Source organism: Rhinolophus sinicus, chromosome 1 (genome assembly GCF_057876585.1).
Source record: "Rhinolophus sinicus isolate RSI-liver-muscle chromosome 1, RSI-T2T, whole genome shotgun sequence".
In the NCBI taxonomy this organism is placed as follows: Eukaryota; Metazoa; Chordata; class Mammalia; order Chiroptera; family Rhinolophidae; genus Rhinolophus; species Rhinolophus sinicus.
Genome location: NC_142501.1, coordinates 55,494,354 through 55,511,716, shown reverse-complemented (window position 1 = coordinate 55,511,716; position 17,363 = coordinate 55,494,354). Strand labels below are relative to the sequence as shown.

Sequence of the window (17,363 nt, the reverse complement as noted above, 5' to 3'; positions counted from 1 at the left end):
CCCCAAGTACCGAACAGTAGCTTAAAACTTTGTGAATCCCTATAACACAAGAAGTCTAGAATTAGGACTGTATGAGCAGCTAAGCAAGAGGACCGAGGTTCTTTCTACCTCTCTGCTTCGCCATTTTTAGCTCTTACTTTTTAGTTTCAAGTTTGTTGCCTCACAGTCAGAGGATGAGGTAGACAAGAGAGAGGTACTTTTCTTTTCTAGCTTTCCCTTTTATAAGGAAACAAAAGCTTTCCCAGAAGTACAGTCTTCTACCCCAAACTCCGGTGGATTTCTGCGTCTCATTGGCCTGAACTGTGTGACAGGTTTAATCTTAGCTGTGTGGGAGGCTGGGAAAGTGAGTATCTGGCTTTTGAGCCTTTATAAAAGTAGGAGGCAAGCAAGGGGGAAGGGTTGGAAGGGGTTTAGATTAAGAAACCAATAGTGCCTTCATCAAACCTATTGCCTCTTCCCTTTCTCTGCCCCACTACCATCCCCACCTCCAAGCAATCCAGCATGCAAGCCATTAATTGACAACAGTCTTTTCAGGACCAGAGAGGCGTGATAAGCCATGCAGATTTCCAGTTTTAAAGTCACTGGACACAGAATATAGTTTGTGGCCTTGCTGAAAAGGGTCACAAGAGACTATTATTAAAAAGAGAGAGGGATTCTGGGAAGGTGGCAGAGTAGAAAGCACCAGGAGTCTGTCTCCTCACCTAGACAACAACTGCACTGGCAGAATCTCTCTCATGTAACGATTTTGGAACTCTGGAATCTGTTGAAATCTTGCAACTTTCAAGGAAAGCGTTGGAGGATAAATTGTGGTTAATTTCTGTCAATTTTAGCTCAGGGCAGGAACAGTTTATTCATCCCCATCCCCAATCTCCAGTCCATGCCAGGTAGCTGGGTATATATTCCTGGAACAGCTTGCACACAGTGGGTGGGAGCTAGGATGGGCAAAAAGGACCTTGCCCTCCAAATATCAAATCTGTGCTCTGATTGCTGATTGTTGCATCCGATCACAGGTGTAGACAAAGAGGTGGGTAGCCATTTTGTGGGGAGCCAGTGCACCTCCCAGCATTGTTACAAGCCCCTTTCCCCTCTGACTGATGTGACTTCAAGGGGATTTAAAGGGTCTGCACCTTTTTTCTTCCCTTTTCACTTTTTCCCGTTTTAGGAGCTAGACTTAAAGACTAGGACATTCAAAAACAATTGTATATATGGGGAAAATTAGAAAGTGACCATACATGCCCAGGGAAAAGATCAGTAAGCTCTGAGAAGACATTGCATGTACACCTCAAGCTGAACCTTGGCATAGAAAAACCCTAAAACAATCAAAAACAATAACAAAAAGTCAGCAAACCCTGGAGAAAAGGGAGAATCTGATTTTCAGAATTATGACTTTATTAGATTTAAATGCCTACTGTTCAACCAAAAAAATCACAAGGCAAACAAAGAAACATCAAAGTATAACCCATTCAAAGGAAAACAGTGAACTGTCATGAAAAAGACCTGATGGCAGACGTAATAGACAAAGACCTTAAAACAACTGTCTTAAAGATGCTCAAAGAACTAAAGGAAGATGTGGACAAAGTCAAGAAAACAATGTGTGAACAAAATGGAAATATCAACAAGGAGATAGAAAACCTAAAAAGAAATTCTGGAGCTGAAAAGTACAATAATTGAAATGAAAAATTCACTAGAGGGATTGAGAGGCAGATTTGAGTAGGCAGAAGAAAGAATCAGTGAACTTGAAGATAGGAGAATGGAAATTATTGAGTGTGAGGAACAGAAACTAAAAATCTTTGGAGGCCAGAAGACAGTGGGCCAATGTATGCAAAGTGCTAAAAGAAAAAACTGTCAGCCAAGAATCCTATATCCAGCAAAACTGCCCTTCAAACGTGAGGGGAAAATTAAAACATTCCCAGATAAACAAAAGCTGAGGGAGTTCGTGACCACTAGACTTACCCTGCAAGAAGTGCTCAAAGGAGTCCTGAAAGATGAAATGAAAGGTTACTAGACAGCAACTCAACACTATAGAGAAATAAAAATTATCAAAAAAGTAAATACAGGGGAAATTATAAAGCTAGTGTTATTGTAAGAATGGTTTGTAACTGCACTTTTTGCTTTCTACATGATTTAAGAGACTAATACACTTAAAAAAAAATTAGTGTAAAAGCTAGTATTATTGTAACTTTGGTTTGTAACTCCAAATGCGGTTTTCTTCATAATTTAAGAGATTAATGTATTTTAAATAAATATTATGTTTTGGATCCTACATTGTATAAAGGTATAATTTTGTGACATCAACAACTGAAAGGGGTGGGCAGAGAACTATAAAGGAGCAGAATTCTTGTACATTATTGAAGTTAAACTAGTATAAATTCAAATTAGAGTATTGTAACTTTAGGTTGTTAAATGTAATCCCCATGGTACCTACAAAGAAAATAGCTATAGAATATACACAAAAGGAATGAGAAAGAAATTTAAACATTTCACTAGAAAAAATCAACTAAACACAAGAAGACAGTAATGCAGGAAATGAGGGACAAAAGAGCTACAGAGCATATAGAAGACAAACAGTACAATGACAGAAGTAGGCCCTCCTTATCAGTAATTAGTTTAAATGTCAATGGATTAAACTCTTCAATCAAAAGACAGAGATTGGCAGAATCGATAAAAATAGATGATCCAGCTATATGCTGTCTCCAAGAGACTCACTTGAGATCCAAAAACAAAGAGGTTGAAAGTTAATTGATGAGAAAAGATGTTCCATGCATAGTAACCAAAAGAGAGCAGTAGTGGCTATACTAATATTAAAATAAATAGATCTTAGCTCAAAATAGGTTACAAGAGACAAAGATCATTACATGTTAATGAAAGTTTTCATACAGCAAAAAGATATAACAATATAAACATTTATACACCTAATGACAAACTCAAAATATGTTAAAGAAAAACTGACAGAGTTGAAGAGAGAATAGTCCTACAATAATGGTTGGAGACTTTACTGCCCCACTCACAATAATGGATAGAAAGACCAGACAGAAAATAAGTAAGAAAATAGAGGACTTAACGCAATAAACCTAGTACATCTAACAGACATACAGAGGGTGCCAAAAATATGTATATACATTTTAAGAAAGGAAAAAACTGTACTAAAATTGTAACCAATATATACTGATTAAAAAAGATGAATTCAAATCATGTGTATACATTTTTTTTGTCACCCCCAGTATATAGAACACTCTGACCAACAACAGTAGCATACACATTCTTCTCAAGTGCACTGAGGACATTTTCCAGGATACACCATATATTAGGCCACAAATTAAGTCTTAATAGGTTTTAAAAGATATATGATACAAAGTGTCTTCTCTGACCACAGTGGGATGAAATTAGAAATCAACAGAAGTAAAACTGGAGAATTCACAAAATTGTGGAAATTAAACAATACACTCTTAAACAACCAATGGATCAAAAAAGAAATCACAAGGGAAATTAGAAAATACTTATTAATGAAAACAGAAATACAACATGCCAAAACCCATGGGATGCAGTGAAAGCAGTGCTAAGGGAGAAATTTATAGCTATAAATGCTTACATTAAAAAAGAAACCCTCAAATCAACAACCTAACTTTACAATGTAAGGAACTAGAAAAAGAAGAAACTAAACCCTAAGCTAGAAGAAGGAAGAAATAAAGGTTAGAGTAGAAATAAATTAAACAGAGACTAAAAAAAAAAAATAAACTCAATGAAACTAAAAGTTGGTTTTTGAAAAGATCGACAAAATTGACAAAACTTTTAGCTAGATGGACTAAGGAAAAAAGAGAGAAGACTAATTACTAAAATCAGAAATCAAAGTGGGGACAGTACTACTGATTACTACTGAAATAAAAAGGATCATAAGAGAGTACTATGAACAATTGTACACCAACAAATTGGATAACATAGATGAAGTGGACAAATTCCTAGAAACATAAAACCTACCAAGATTAAATCATGAAGAAATAGAAAATCTGAATACACCTGTAACTAAGAAGATTGAATCAGTAATCAAAAATCTCCCAACAAAGAAAACACCTGGACCTGATCGCTTCATTGATGAATTCTACCACACATTTAAAGAATTAATACCAATCCTTCTCAAACCGTTTTAAACTTTCCCCAAAAAAATTGAAATGGAACACTTCCTAACTCAATATGAGGCCAAAGCCAGATAAAGACACTACAAGAAAACTACAGACCAATATCCCTTATGAACATTGATAGAAGAATCCTCAAAAAAGTAGCATATTACTAGCAAACAGAATTTAGCAGCATATTAAAAGAATTACACACCATGACCTAGTGGTATTTATTCTGAAATGCAAGGATGGTTCAACATACGAAAATTGATCAATGTGATACACCACATCATCAAAATGAAGGAAAAAACACATGATTACCTCAATTGATGCAGAAAAAGCATTTGACAAAATTCAATACCCTTTCATGATAAAAACACTCAACAAAATAGGAATAGAAGAAAACTACCTCAACATTATAAAAGCCATATATGACAAACCTATGGCATACATCATCCTCAAAGATGAAAGACTGAAACCTTTTATTCTAAGATCAGGAACAAGGCAAGGATGCCTGCTTTCACCATTTATATTCAGCATAGTCCTGGAAGTTCTCGTCAGAGTGATTAGGCAAGAAAAAGGAATAAAAGGCATCCAATTTGGAAAAGGAGAGCTAAAATTACCTTTGTTCACAGATGATATGAACTTATATGTAGAAAACTCTAAAGGTGAATTAAGCAAAGTAGCAGGATAAAGTCAACACACAAAAAATCAGTTGTATTTCTACACATGAACAATGAACAATCTGAAAATGAAATTAAAAAACAATTCCATTTACAATAGTATCAAAAGGAATAAAATACTTAGGAATTAACATAGGAGGTAAAAGATTTGTACAATGAAAACTACAAAACATTACTGAAAGAAATTTAAAAAGACATAAATGACACATTCATGTTTATGGATTGGAAGACTTAAATATCAATACTACAGATTTATTGAATCCCTATCAAAATCCCAATGACATTTTTTGCACTAATAGAAAAATCCATCCTAAAATTCATAAGGAATCTCAAGGGACCCCAAATAGCCAAAATAATCTTAAAAAAGAACAAAACTAGAGGACTCACTTCCTGATTTCAAAACTTAGTACAGGGTCGGCTGGTTAGCTCAGTTGTTTAGATTAGAGCAGGGTGCTCTTAACACGTTGCGTACGGCGGGGTTTAAATCCCTCGTGAAGATTCTCGTGATCCGTATGCAATGTGTTAACAACCAGGTTGTCAGTTCGATCTCCACCGAGTAAAAAGGCAACCCACAGAATGGGAGAAAATATTTGCAAATCCTATATCTGACAAGGACTCATATCCAGAATATATAGAGAACTTCTAAAACTCAACAACAACAACAAAAAAAAAACCTGATTGAAAAATGGGCAAAGTAGACATGTTTCTCCAAAGAAGATATACAAATGGCCAATGAGCACATGAAAAGATGCTCAACATCACTAATCATCAGGGAAATGCAAATCAAAACTACAATGACATACCACTTTATACCCATTAGGATGGCCACTATCGAAAGAGAGAGAGGGAGAAAGGAAGGTAGGAATGGAGGGAGGGAAGGAGGGAGGGAAAAAGGAAAGAACAAGCGTTATCAAAGATGTGGAAAACAGTATGGTAGTTCCTCAAAAAATTAAGAATAGAATTATATGATCCAGCAGTTCCTCTTCTGGGTATATTCCCAAAATAATTGAAAGCATGGTCTCGAAGAAATATTTGTATACCCATATTCATAACAGCATTATTCACAATACTTAAAACATGGAAGCAACCCAGGTGTCCGTTGACTGTTGAATGGATAAACAAAGGGTAGTATACACATACAGTGGGACATGGTTCATTCTTAAAAAGGTTTGAAATTTTGTAGTATGCTACAAAATGGATGACCCTTGAAGACATGCTAAGTGAAATAAGTCACAAAGACAAATACTGTGTGATTTCACTTATATGAGGTACTTAGAGTAGTTAGAATCATTAAGATAGAAAGTATAATAGTGGCTGCCAGGGGTGGCGAGGAGGGGAGTATGGGGAATTACTGTTTAATGGCTACAGAGTTTTAGTTCTACAAAATGAAAAGAGTTATGGGTAGGGATGGTGGTCATGGTTGCTCCACAGTGTAAATGTATTTAATACTACTGACCTGTACACTTAAAAATGGTTACGATGCCAAATTTTGTTATGTGTATTTTACCCCAATAAAAAAATAGAAAGAGAAAAGACAGAGAAAAAATTATGCTTACTATTTTATTGTGATACTAGGGAATCCCATGGAAGAAGTTGAGGTGACCAGGACTTTGGCTACTTAACATTGAAACCTGAAATATGATTAATTTCTAAATCCCATCAAATAGTAAGCAAGATTTAAAAACAAAATACTTAACCTTTCCCAACTTAAACTGATAAGAAATTATATTTTCCACCTTCTTTCCTATACTACCCACTCACTTAGAGTTGGCCTGTATCACCTTTGGAGCTCAGTTTCCTTTTTGCTGTGATTTATTGGGCACCTGCAACTTACTTGGCACAAGACATCACCCACGGGGCCTGTGATTTTTCATATTTGTCAAAAAAACAGGAGGGAACAAGGAACCAAAATAAAAATGAGTGATCATATGTGACTGTTTAAAACTTCTGCTGCTGGGGCCGGCCCGATGGCTCAGGCGGTTAGAGCTCCATGCTCCTAACTCCGAAAGCTGCTGGTTCAATTCCCACATGGGCCAGTGGGCTCTCAACCACAAGGTTGCCAGTTCGACTCCCGCAAGGGATGGTGGGCTGCGCCCCTTGCAACTGGACCTGGAGCTGAGCTGCACCCTCCACAACTAAGATTGAAAGGACAACAACATGACTTGGAAAAAAGTCCCGGAAGTACACACTGTTCCCCAATAAAGTCCTGTTCTCCTTCCCCCAATAAAATCTTTAAAAAAAAAAAAAAACTTCTGCTGCTTAGAGGAATAGTTGTATCATTGGTCTAAATTATGTAAAATAATGAACGCATTGATATTTGTTCCAGATCATGATGAAGATCCATCAATTCAATGTTGACTATGGTTTTAATATTATTTTTCCACACCCCCCTCTGGTTTGTTGACTTGATTGTAATATACCTTTTCCTCTTGTCAAATACTCTAGGGTAAACTTTATAAAAGGAGGAATCAGGTTCTTGACACAGCTCCACTCCTGTGGGATGCTGATATTCTGCCCTATAAAATTCAAGTAATTGGGATCCTAAAAGAAAATGCTTAAAAGGATGTGGTTAAAATGGCAGCTAGTGGTTTGGGGAGTGAAGAAAGAAAAGGTTGCTGTTTATGAATTGACATTTTTTGCACAGAATACTTTAATTGGTAATAAAATAAAGTTCAGTGATGAAATCAGATACCCGAAGAAAGTAAATTGACCCACAAGACATGGCACCATTGTCCTTTAATACAACAGCAGTATAACTCCAGCATACTGAAATTGTCATAGGTGCCTCTGTGTGATAAAATGGGGGAGGATACACTAATGCTCACTTATTTGCATAATTAAATATACTTTGGAAATGGAGATGGAAAGGCATCAGATCATTCAGAAAGTGTGCCCTGTTACGGTCTTAGAATCCAAAGGTGAGAATGTTTTTTAATAGTTATTCTCATACCACTATACAAAACTTCACCCAATCACTGAAATAGGAATTTATTGATCACCTACTGTGTGCTCACCACTGGGCCAAGTCTCAAGATGGGGAAGGTGGGGGGAATAAAGAATAAGTGTAGGTTACATTTTTAACTCTCTAGTGATTTACAGTCTACTTTAAAGGATAAAACTATGAGACCATACTGATGAAAACTCTAAATTATGTGGTGCAATCTTTCAAGTACCATACAAGTTCAGGAAGGATAGACTACTAAAGATTAGAGTCATTAGAGAAGCTTTCAAAAAACTATTGGATTTCACCTGGGCCTTGGAAAAATGGTAGGATTTGGATGAACTGAGGGGAGAAGGGAAGACACGTCTGAGAATAAGGGGATTGTGTGGAGGCACAAAATTGAAAACAAGTAGCCTTTGCAGATCACTAGAGAGGCTTAACCTGGATAGAAACTGTTAGTGGAGAAATAGGAGAAAATAAAGTCACAAAAATGTAAGAGGACCAGGAAACTATGCATTGTACGTTCTTTTAAAGCTTTGGGAATGATTTCAACCCCCTCCCCATAGAGTCAAACTCTTCCCAGTGCCTTAAATGCCGTGCTGCCATTTTGACCTTTTCTTGTTGTCTTAAGTTTTGAAGGTCTATTTGTTTCTTATTCTTAGCTCTTGCATTTAGAGTCTTCTTGGTCCTGACTGGGCCCAGCCTGTAGTTCCAGAGGAAAGAGCTGGTATTTAAAAAGCCACTTTCCTTTGGGATATGTATGATGAAAATTCTCCCACCATTGTACACATGGGCAAGAGTTTTGTAAGTTGGGGATGGTTTGTAGAACTTTAGTGAGATAAACTAATTGGAATTTATTCAGCAAATATTTGTTAAGCACCTACTATGTACAGGTAGTGTTCTAGGTACTTGGGATACTTCCACAAACAAACAGTTGAGGATACTTGGTCTTGAGGAGCTTCCATTCTACCAGATGGCTTTGCCTTTAGACCAACTCTCAGATAATGTCCACTTTCAAAATTCCTTCTTTTTACAATGGACTAATTTAGTCAGCTGCCAGAGTCTTCTCTTTAAGACACTCCAACAGCCTTCCAAAAACAGATAACCTATAGACAAAGGAATTTACCTTGGGTACAGTTTGGTTGGTTTCCCCGCTCCCTTTAGTTTATCCTCCATTCCCCTGACAACATTTTCTCTAGGGTATTTTGGGAAGAAGTTTCCTGTTCTTATTTTGCCTCTATAAATTACCTTGCTCACACATGCAGCCTATGAGCTGCGGCTCCTGTGGTTGTATTTATTTGTTGAACAATTCCGTACTTTGAAATGATTCATTCAAGAGCCATGAAGCATTCAAAGCAGGATGTGTGACTCATTTAGTAAACAGCAGCGTCTTGAAGTAGAGAGCAGGAGCTGAGGATTGACTAAGGTACAGATGAAAGTTACGTTGGCTTTGAGTTTGTATGTATGTAGTCCCTTGCCTTCTCCCTTTCCCTACTTTCCTAAGCATAAATGATACCATACCTCGCATTGGGAATAGAAGCTCTGCAGTGAGGGTGAGAAAGAGGCCTTATCAAGACTGTTGCAGACCTCCCGTTTCTTTCAGAATATGTGATCAATTGAAGTGATTAAATAGTGTTCAAGAAAAGGTCAGTTATTCTTTCCACCCTGCTCAGCACCAATATCACTATATGCTAGAGCTTGCTCCCCATAGTTTCTCGGGTTTTCTCTGGCTTTTTCATCAAAATATGCCCAAAAGTACTTGGTACTGTAATAAAAAAAAAGAAAAAAGAAGCTCTTCTGTCCATGAAGCCCTGCCAAACCCAGAAGCTTTGGAGAAGGGGACAGTTAGGTTTCAGCATAAATGACTTTTCAGATGATCACAAATATAAACTCAATTCCTTGTATTGTTCCCTGATGGAGGCATTCAGGGCTCCTTTCTCAATAACCAGAGTCCTGATTTGTCTCCTTCCCCCAGTCTACTCTTCTACAACAAGGAAAGGGACGTGAATTAATCATAGGTCAGGATATAAGAGCATTTTTAAATGTGAGGCAAATCCACATGGAAACTGGAGCTGTGTGGCCAAAAATAACATTTCAGGAATGAATTTGGCTAGGGGTTGAGTGCATATTGCACAGAAATTTCACTGGTCACAATACTTTACCAAGGATTTAGCCTGAAACTGTTACATTTCTAATGCCCATATGCTTGTGCCTGGCTCGGAGTCAACAGACAAAAATTTATGTTTAGTTTGACCTGAGCTCTCATTTGCCCTGAGCCTTCTCTTTAGTTCTCTTTAGTGCTGCTATTTAAAAAAGCTTCTGTGAGACTAGTATTAACGGGATTAGGAAAAGAACTCTCCCTAAACATTAACTTGTTTAGAATAATTTTGCAAAGAAAAACAAATTTTTACTACAATACCTGCCGATTTTGATATTAAAAAAGGGAAAGAGGAAGACTAGCTAAGTACTTGCCAGGTACTATATTGTTTCAAGTAATTATTTAATTTAAAAGCTTAAGAAAAGTGTTTGAGGGAGCCTTCTAGGGTGTCTGAAATGTTTCATATCTTTTTTTTTCCTTGAAGAGGCCAATAATTATTTTATTCACTTATTTTTCATACTTATAAAACCTTGGGTTTCTCAAATACAATGAAAAATACTGTGATTCCTAGTGCAAATCTGAGGACATGAAAAAATTTATTATTAAAGTATGGTTGGCATACAGTATTATATTATTTTCAGGTATAGAACATAGTGATGTGATATCTATATATACCTTACAAAGTGATCACCATGACAATTTTAGTAACCTCTGTCACCATACAAAGTTATTACAACTGTATTCCCTGTGCTGTACATTAGCTCCCCATGACTTATTTATTTTATAACTGGAAATGTGTACCTCTTAATCACCTTCACCTTTTTTGCCCATCCCCCCACTCCTCTTGATGTGGGTTGTGATTACTCAGGCATATACTTATATAAAAATGTATTGAGCTGTACACTTAAGATTTGTGGGGGAAAAAGATTTGTGTGTTTTGTGTATGTTACACATTAATTTTTAACGATTAAAAAATCTTAAGATTTCATTCATTGAGATGTATCCATGATTTACAGTTCCCACCATCTTTGTTCTTCAAGCCATTCCTAACTCTTTATTTAGCTGTGTTTGTTTAGCCAGTTTGCTAGCAGGTAGGATTCCAGATTCTCCTATCACAGAGGGTGGGTGTGAAAGAAACTTCCTGGAAATGGAAAGTTTTTTAACCAGAGATCTCCAATGGAAAATGTTTCATAAGGAACTCCTTTCCCTGCCCGTTCTGCAGCCAAGACCAGTTTTCAGGTTGACTTCCTCACAGTCCTAATATTCCATTTTATACTTCTTAACATTTCTTAAACTAAGAAAATCTCCTTTCACACTATTCTTTTCTCTATTGGGGAGTGAAAATCAGATGTAGCCAAAATTGTTTTGATTTGCTTGTTCTGTATTATCTCATTGTTACTAACAAGGCAGTGCATGAAAATTCCATTTAATCTGTTCTCTCAATTACAGTACCTTCTGTCTCCATCTTCCTAATTTCCCTAAGTATTTGCAGATCTGTAGTACATCAGCCATTTTATAAAGTAAGGTTGGGAGTTTTCTGCCTGGTTTTTTCCTTCCAGCTTTCAAATCCAAAAACATGTGTTGGTAGTCTGGCAAGGAGAATTTAAAAACAGCCTTTTTTTCTTGTTTCTTTCTCTCTTTCCCAGTTACCCTGTAGCAGGGTTTCTCAACAGAGACACAATTGACATTTGAGTCAGATAATTCTTTGATTTGGGGAGCTGTCCTGTGCCTTATGGGATATTTGTCAGCATCCCAAGCCTATACCCTCTAGAGGTCAGTAGCATACCTCCACTTGTGACAAGCAAAAATGTCCCCAAACATTGCCAAATGTCCCCTGGGGGGTGGAGTTGCCCCTGGTTGAGAGCCAATGCCGTATAGTGTAAACTGCATTTAGAGAAAATGGGTTTGGGGGAAAGATTCCAGATTGGCACATGATTAAAATTCCTATTAGATCTTTGGGTATATTATCTAGATCACAGCTGTTCAAAAGAAATATAATGCAAACCACAAATGTAAGCCACATATGTAATTTCACATTTTCTAGAAGCCACATTAAAAAGTAAAAGTAAACAAGTGAGGTTAATTTTAATATTTTATTTAACCCAGTATATCCAAACCATTCTCATTTCAACACGTAATCAACATAAAATTAATGAGATATTTTATATCTCTTTTTTTTTTTTTGTATGAAGTCATCGAAATCCAGTGTGTGTTTTGACTTACAGTACATCTTAATTTGGACTAGCCACATTTCAAGTACTCAATAGCCACTTGTGACAAGTGGCTACCATAATGGATAGGGCAGATCTAAATTATCGTGGTCTGTAACTAGGGTGCAAATTAGCACTAATACTTTCCCTCCCCCATTTATACTGTCATGATTACTTTACTTGAGCAAATAAGACTCTAAACCTGTGTTACCATGCAAATCCTCTCCAAGGTATATAAACGGCCTTCCTGATCCAGTATGACTAAAATTCTTCAGCCCCCACTTTGAATGATATCAGACCTCTGTCTCCTGGAGATGGTTAATATCTACACATTTATTTAAAATTATCATTATTTGCCCTATAACCAGAGTGAGTGTTCTCTGAGTGCCTCTTTGCTAAAACCTTAGCCATAGGTAAAACAAAACAACAAAAGAAAGACCCAGTAAGGATGTTAACAGACAGCTAGATTTTTTAATGGGCAATAATTCAAAACGGAAATCCTCTGGGGAGCCCCTCCACCCATTTTAATTCAATAGAATCTATATTTTTAAAAATAAAAATTTTTATCACTTAATAATTTTAGATATATTAATTGAGAATTTGCTTTCAAAGGTATAGTTTCCTAAGCATATAGTTTGAGATTTATCTGGAGAATTACTAAGTTAACTCTTAATAAATGAGAGAATATAAGGAATAATGAAATAATAGCCAGATTGAGATTCATTCACTTTGATAAAAAGCTTCAGTAAATTTCTTTCCCCCCTCCTACTCTAGCTATACAAGAATTGTGTTAGAAATAGCGGGAGAAGTGACTGGAGCCCAAACCAGGCCTCGCTTCTTAAAATTCTGCCCGCTTGGCTCCTCCTCTGCAGTACATGACCTGATTTAGTCAGGTATTCTTAACTTTTGTGGTGTCATGACTTCCACTGGTAGTTTGGTGAAGCCTGTGACTCCCTTCTCAGAATAATGTTTTTAAATTAATAAAATAAAATACATAGGATAGCAAAGGAAACTATTTTGAAATGCAGTTACCAAAAAAGTTTTTAAAATATTTGGTAATGTAATATACCCTGTCTCCCCGAAAATAAGACCTAGCCACACCATCACCTCTAATGCATATTTTGGAGCAAAAATTACTATAAGACCCGGTATTATATTATATTATATTATACCCAGTATTATAGTACAATAAGACCAGGTCTTATAGTAATTATTGCTCCAAAAGACGCATTAGAGCTGATGGTCCGGCTAGGTCTCATGTTCGGGGACACATGGTATGTGCTTTTTTACTAGTGTATGAAGTAACAAGTTCTAACAGTAGGTTTGGTGGCTACCATAATTTCAAAGTAGTGATGAGTATAAAGGATATTTTGAGATATCTAATAGCTATATTGCGATATTTGTGATTTCTATTATGAATTAGGAATGTTAAATTTGAGTTAGAGTTAATGAAAATAAAGGTGTAATTTTTTTTCTTATCCATATTCACAGTTACCAAATCCTCTGAGATGCTGATAGGTGGAAGATCCCTTCAGCCACCCTCAGTTGTCTTCAGACCCCAACTTTTGATTTGGAAAAAATAAATAATGCAAAGGGGAGCGGGGTGGTGTGGAAGGAAGTGAGGAGTGTGCAACAGAGGAACAAGAACTAGAGGACAAATGAAACAAGTCAGGACTCTGCTCCAAAGTTGTTAACAGAAGGGGAGTTACCTCTTAAATTATTAAATAACCCTAACCAGAGCAAAACATGTTGGAGGTTTAAAATCTTTCTCCCAGCTCAGTTTTAAGCAAACTAAATTTCTGATAATAGAAAAGGATGTTTTGTCATTCTTCTAGATTCTAGAACATTGTGCAAAAATTTCTAAGCTAACTACATGAAATTTCCTTGAAGAATTTATAAAAGTAATTTTGGAAAAGATTGTTATAACATTTCCAATGCGTTTTGACAATTTATACCCCTGCCTACTCCACTATTCTTCTTATCCCTCTAAAATGATGTGTTTTTTTCCTCCATTGTAGACTAGGTTCTGCCCATTTCTTTTTACCAAATACTTGGCAGTCCCATACCCACTACAGCAACTTGTTCAACCTACAGATACCATACCCCTGGTTAACAGATTAGTTCCTCTTTCCCTCACCCCCACCCTTTTTCCCTTAGGGAAAAATCTGTGATGGAAAAAGTTGATGCCTTGGATTAACCAATAGTAGAGAACACTTAAGTTCTTGATTAAATTTCCCCACACTTTATTCAGTTTTGTCCCAGATACATTGGAAACCACTAAGGCATTCTTCTTTTGACTGTTTACTTCTTGGTTCTTTCTACTTTGTGTGTGTGTGTGTGTGTGTGTGTGTGTGTGTGTGTGTGTTTCCAGGACCCATCAGCTCCAAGTCAAGTAGTTTCAATCTAGTTGTGGAGGGCACAGCTCACAGTGGCCCACATGGGGATCGAACCGGCAACCTTGTTGTTAAGAGCACCACACTCTAACCAGCTGAGCTAACTGGCGCCAGTTCTTTATACTTTTAACTGAAAATTCCCTTTGCCCTTCAGACCTGTAGGCCTAGCTTAGAAAGATTTTAGATTTTAAGCTGGCTTTAGTTGTGATAGGTCTCAGAGCAGATTTGGGGGAAGCTACTCTTATTTCAAGTAAAATAAAGGAACTTAAACAGTTCAGTGTTGCTTTCTTGACTAGATAGGAGCTGGGATAAGGCCAACTCTGGTCTATTTAGTTTGCAGTCAAGGCGAGCTGTGGAAAAGAGGGCTAAAGGTAGTGTTCGGTGGGAAATGTGTATCTAATGAGGAGAGTAAAAAGAAGGGGCTAACCAGTCATTTTTTAGAAACAAAACTACAAATAGAACCATATTTCAGAGGCTGGCTGGTAAAGGAACTGTGAAAAACTGCAGCATCCAAGCTGTTACTGTGTTTCAGGCATGTTTTAATGAAGGAACGTGGGCAGCTAGCCTCAAAGGGAATTTTGAGTGTATCATTCTTTTGAATTACTGCTGTTCATCTGTTCCCTTCACCTCCCCCTCTAGAGAAGGGGTTGGAGCATACATTATTGCCCAGTAACCCAGTCTTAAATTAGTCATAAACTGAGGCACACCTAGCCTCACCTTTTCATTGTCCTTTCACCCAAACCCCTAAATAAATAAAATTTCTGTACAATCTCCCTTTCCTTTCCCCTTATCCTGCCTGCAGGCTTCTCCCTACCCTAACAAAAAAATTTTTTTGCTTGCATTTTTATTCTACCATTCTATAGCCAGCAGCATTGCACTGGCCCCTTTATGGCTGCTGGAGCCCAGGCGGGCTGCCCGAGACAGCATTTGGCCAATGGGGCTGGTGTGTGCCATTACTGCTAGCCATTGGGCCTCAGTCCTCTACATCTCCATCCTGACTCATTAAAACCCAGAGCCAAATAGCTGGGCAGGCGCCTGCTGTAGCACTGGGGGGCCAGGAAGTTAAATGGTTCTCCTAATCCTGCATAATTTATCTCCCTGTTAGCCCCCTCATAAATAGTCCAGTTCAGCCCCACCATGGAGAACTTCATTCTGAATTTCCTATTTTTGTGATGACCAATGAGTACCCAGCCTTTCCCTTCTTCTCTCTTTATTATTATTATTAAAAGTTATGTCCCCCTGGTTCACTATGAATTGGCCTTAATGTTTTTTTCATTTGGAGCTTTCTGCATGGACCCCACTTCACCAACAATCTGTCTGTTTCTCTCATTTGGACCTAATATTACAGAGCAGTTGCTGCTATGGTCTTCCTGTTCCTCTCTCTCCCCAGCTTTCTAGTGCTTTTTTTACTCCTTCCCCATTTTATCTTTTTAAATCCATTGCCACTCATTTTTCTTCACTTTCAATTTTTTCTCCTTTCCATTCCCTGTCCAGTCCCTCCTTCCAGAGACCAACCTTATTGCAGGATGTTTGGTAGGACATTGTAAAAGGGCACTGCATTGCCTTTTTTTTTTTTTTTTTTTTTTTTTCACATCTCCGTTTCTGTTTCGTTTCAGAGATTTACAAACGAGGACCACCTGGCAGTTCATAAACACAAGCATGAGATGACATTGAAATTTGGCCCAGCCCGAACTGACTCAGTCATCATTGCAGGTATTTGCTGCCCCAGAAGCCACGTGCCTTGATATCACCAGACAGTTAAGATTAATACCAGGGAACAGATGTACTGGGAGCCATACTCCCCTTCTCCCATTAAGAGCCCTTCTGTGATCTGCATTTAATCAGGAAAAAGGAATACTAAAAGCTCCCAAGTTTCTATTGTGCCCTCCATTCTCTGTTAATACAAGACTGGGCTCTGCAGTTTTTGAGGGTAGGTGTGTTGAAGTTTTGTCTTAGCTTTTTTCAATCTGTTCCCTCCTTGCCTTCTTTTTATTAAGACTTTGGAAGATTTACAGACAAAAGACGCCTTTAACATTTCTCCCTCCCCACAGTGAAGGGGTGAACAAAAGGAAGCAGAGAAGCCTATCTAGTCTGGCTGTTTCTCTCCCACGGGGTGTCAGTTTTCCCCAAGCAGGCAGATTGTCAGTTCGTAAATTCAGCTTCCCTTGTGAACCCAGACACCATTGAGGGCACATTTCCAAAGCTCAAACAAGACATTTAGTCAATGGGACTTTTCTAAGCCAATTTGGGTAACCTGGAACCTCTCAGCGGTGTCTTTAGATATTGTCTTGCTTACATATGCCATCTCAAGGGACCATTCTCAGCAACCTCTCTCAAACCGTGTAGCAGTTATTTTTGTGCCATTTTCAGCTAGACAGACAGACAAACCAAAGTGGGCTTTTTATTTTGATACCATGAGGGGTTCTGAGTTAGCCTGAGTCAAGCAAGCTTACCTCAATATTTAACCAGTTGGGGATTTAGTTGGTGGTTATTACATCAGTTAATAACTCAGGTAAGGCACAATTTATTTAAGTACTCCTGGCCAAAATACTATTAACACTTAAGATGTAGAAAAGGAGAGAGAGAGCCTTCTCTCCATACTTCTATACATGAAGAAAGGGACTTGCCCTTACTGATCTCCTGTTCCTTATTAATTAAGCAAATATTTATTGAATATCTACTGTTACACCAGGTACTTTGCTAGTAGATTGTAATTCCTGATAAAAGTAAGGACACTGTCATTAATGATCCATAAGAAAGCCTGGAGGAGGTCTTAGTCAAGAGTGGATAGGGTATAAATGGATATGTAAGTAACACATATTTAAATTTATTAAGTTGGCATATATACATGAAAAAAAAAATTAGTATTTACAGTCTAGTACAAGTGAATAACACAAACAATAAAAATACTAACAGAATTAATATT

General features: G+C 37.4%; 1 protein-coding gene across 5 annotated transcripts in view; it reads left to right on the top strand.

Moving 5' to 3' along the window:
- Positions 1–17,363, top strand: part of LOC109443728 (cyclic AMP-dependent transcription factor ATF-7) — a 72,948-nt gene that overhangs the window by 36,788 nt on the left and 18,797 nt on the right. For 3 of the 5 annotated variants that reach the window (XM_019724426.3, XM_019724427.3, XM_088799656.1), the window contains one exon: positions 16,054–16,150. The exons of the other annotated variants lie outside the window; for them this stretch is intronic. In XM_019724426.3, coding sequence (XP_019579985.1) covers positions 16,054–16,150 — 97 coding nt within the window. The remainder of the gene's footprint in view (positions 1–16,053; positions 16,151–17,363) is intronic. 5 annotated transcript variants of the gene reach the window in all.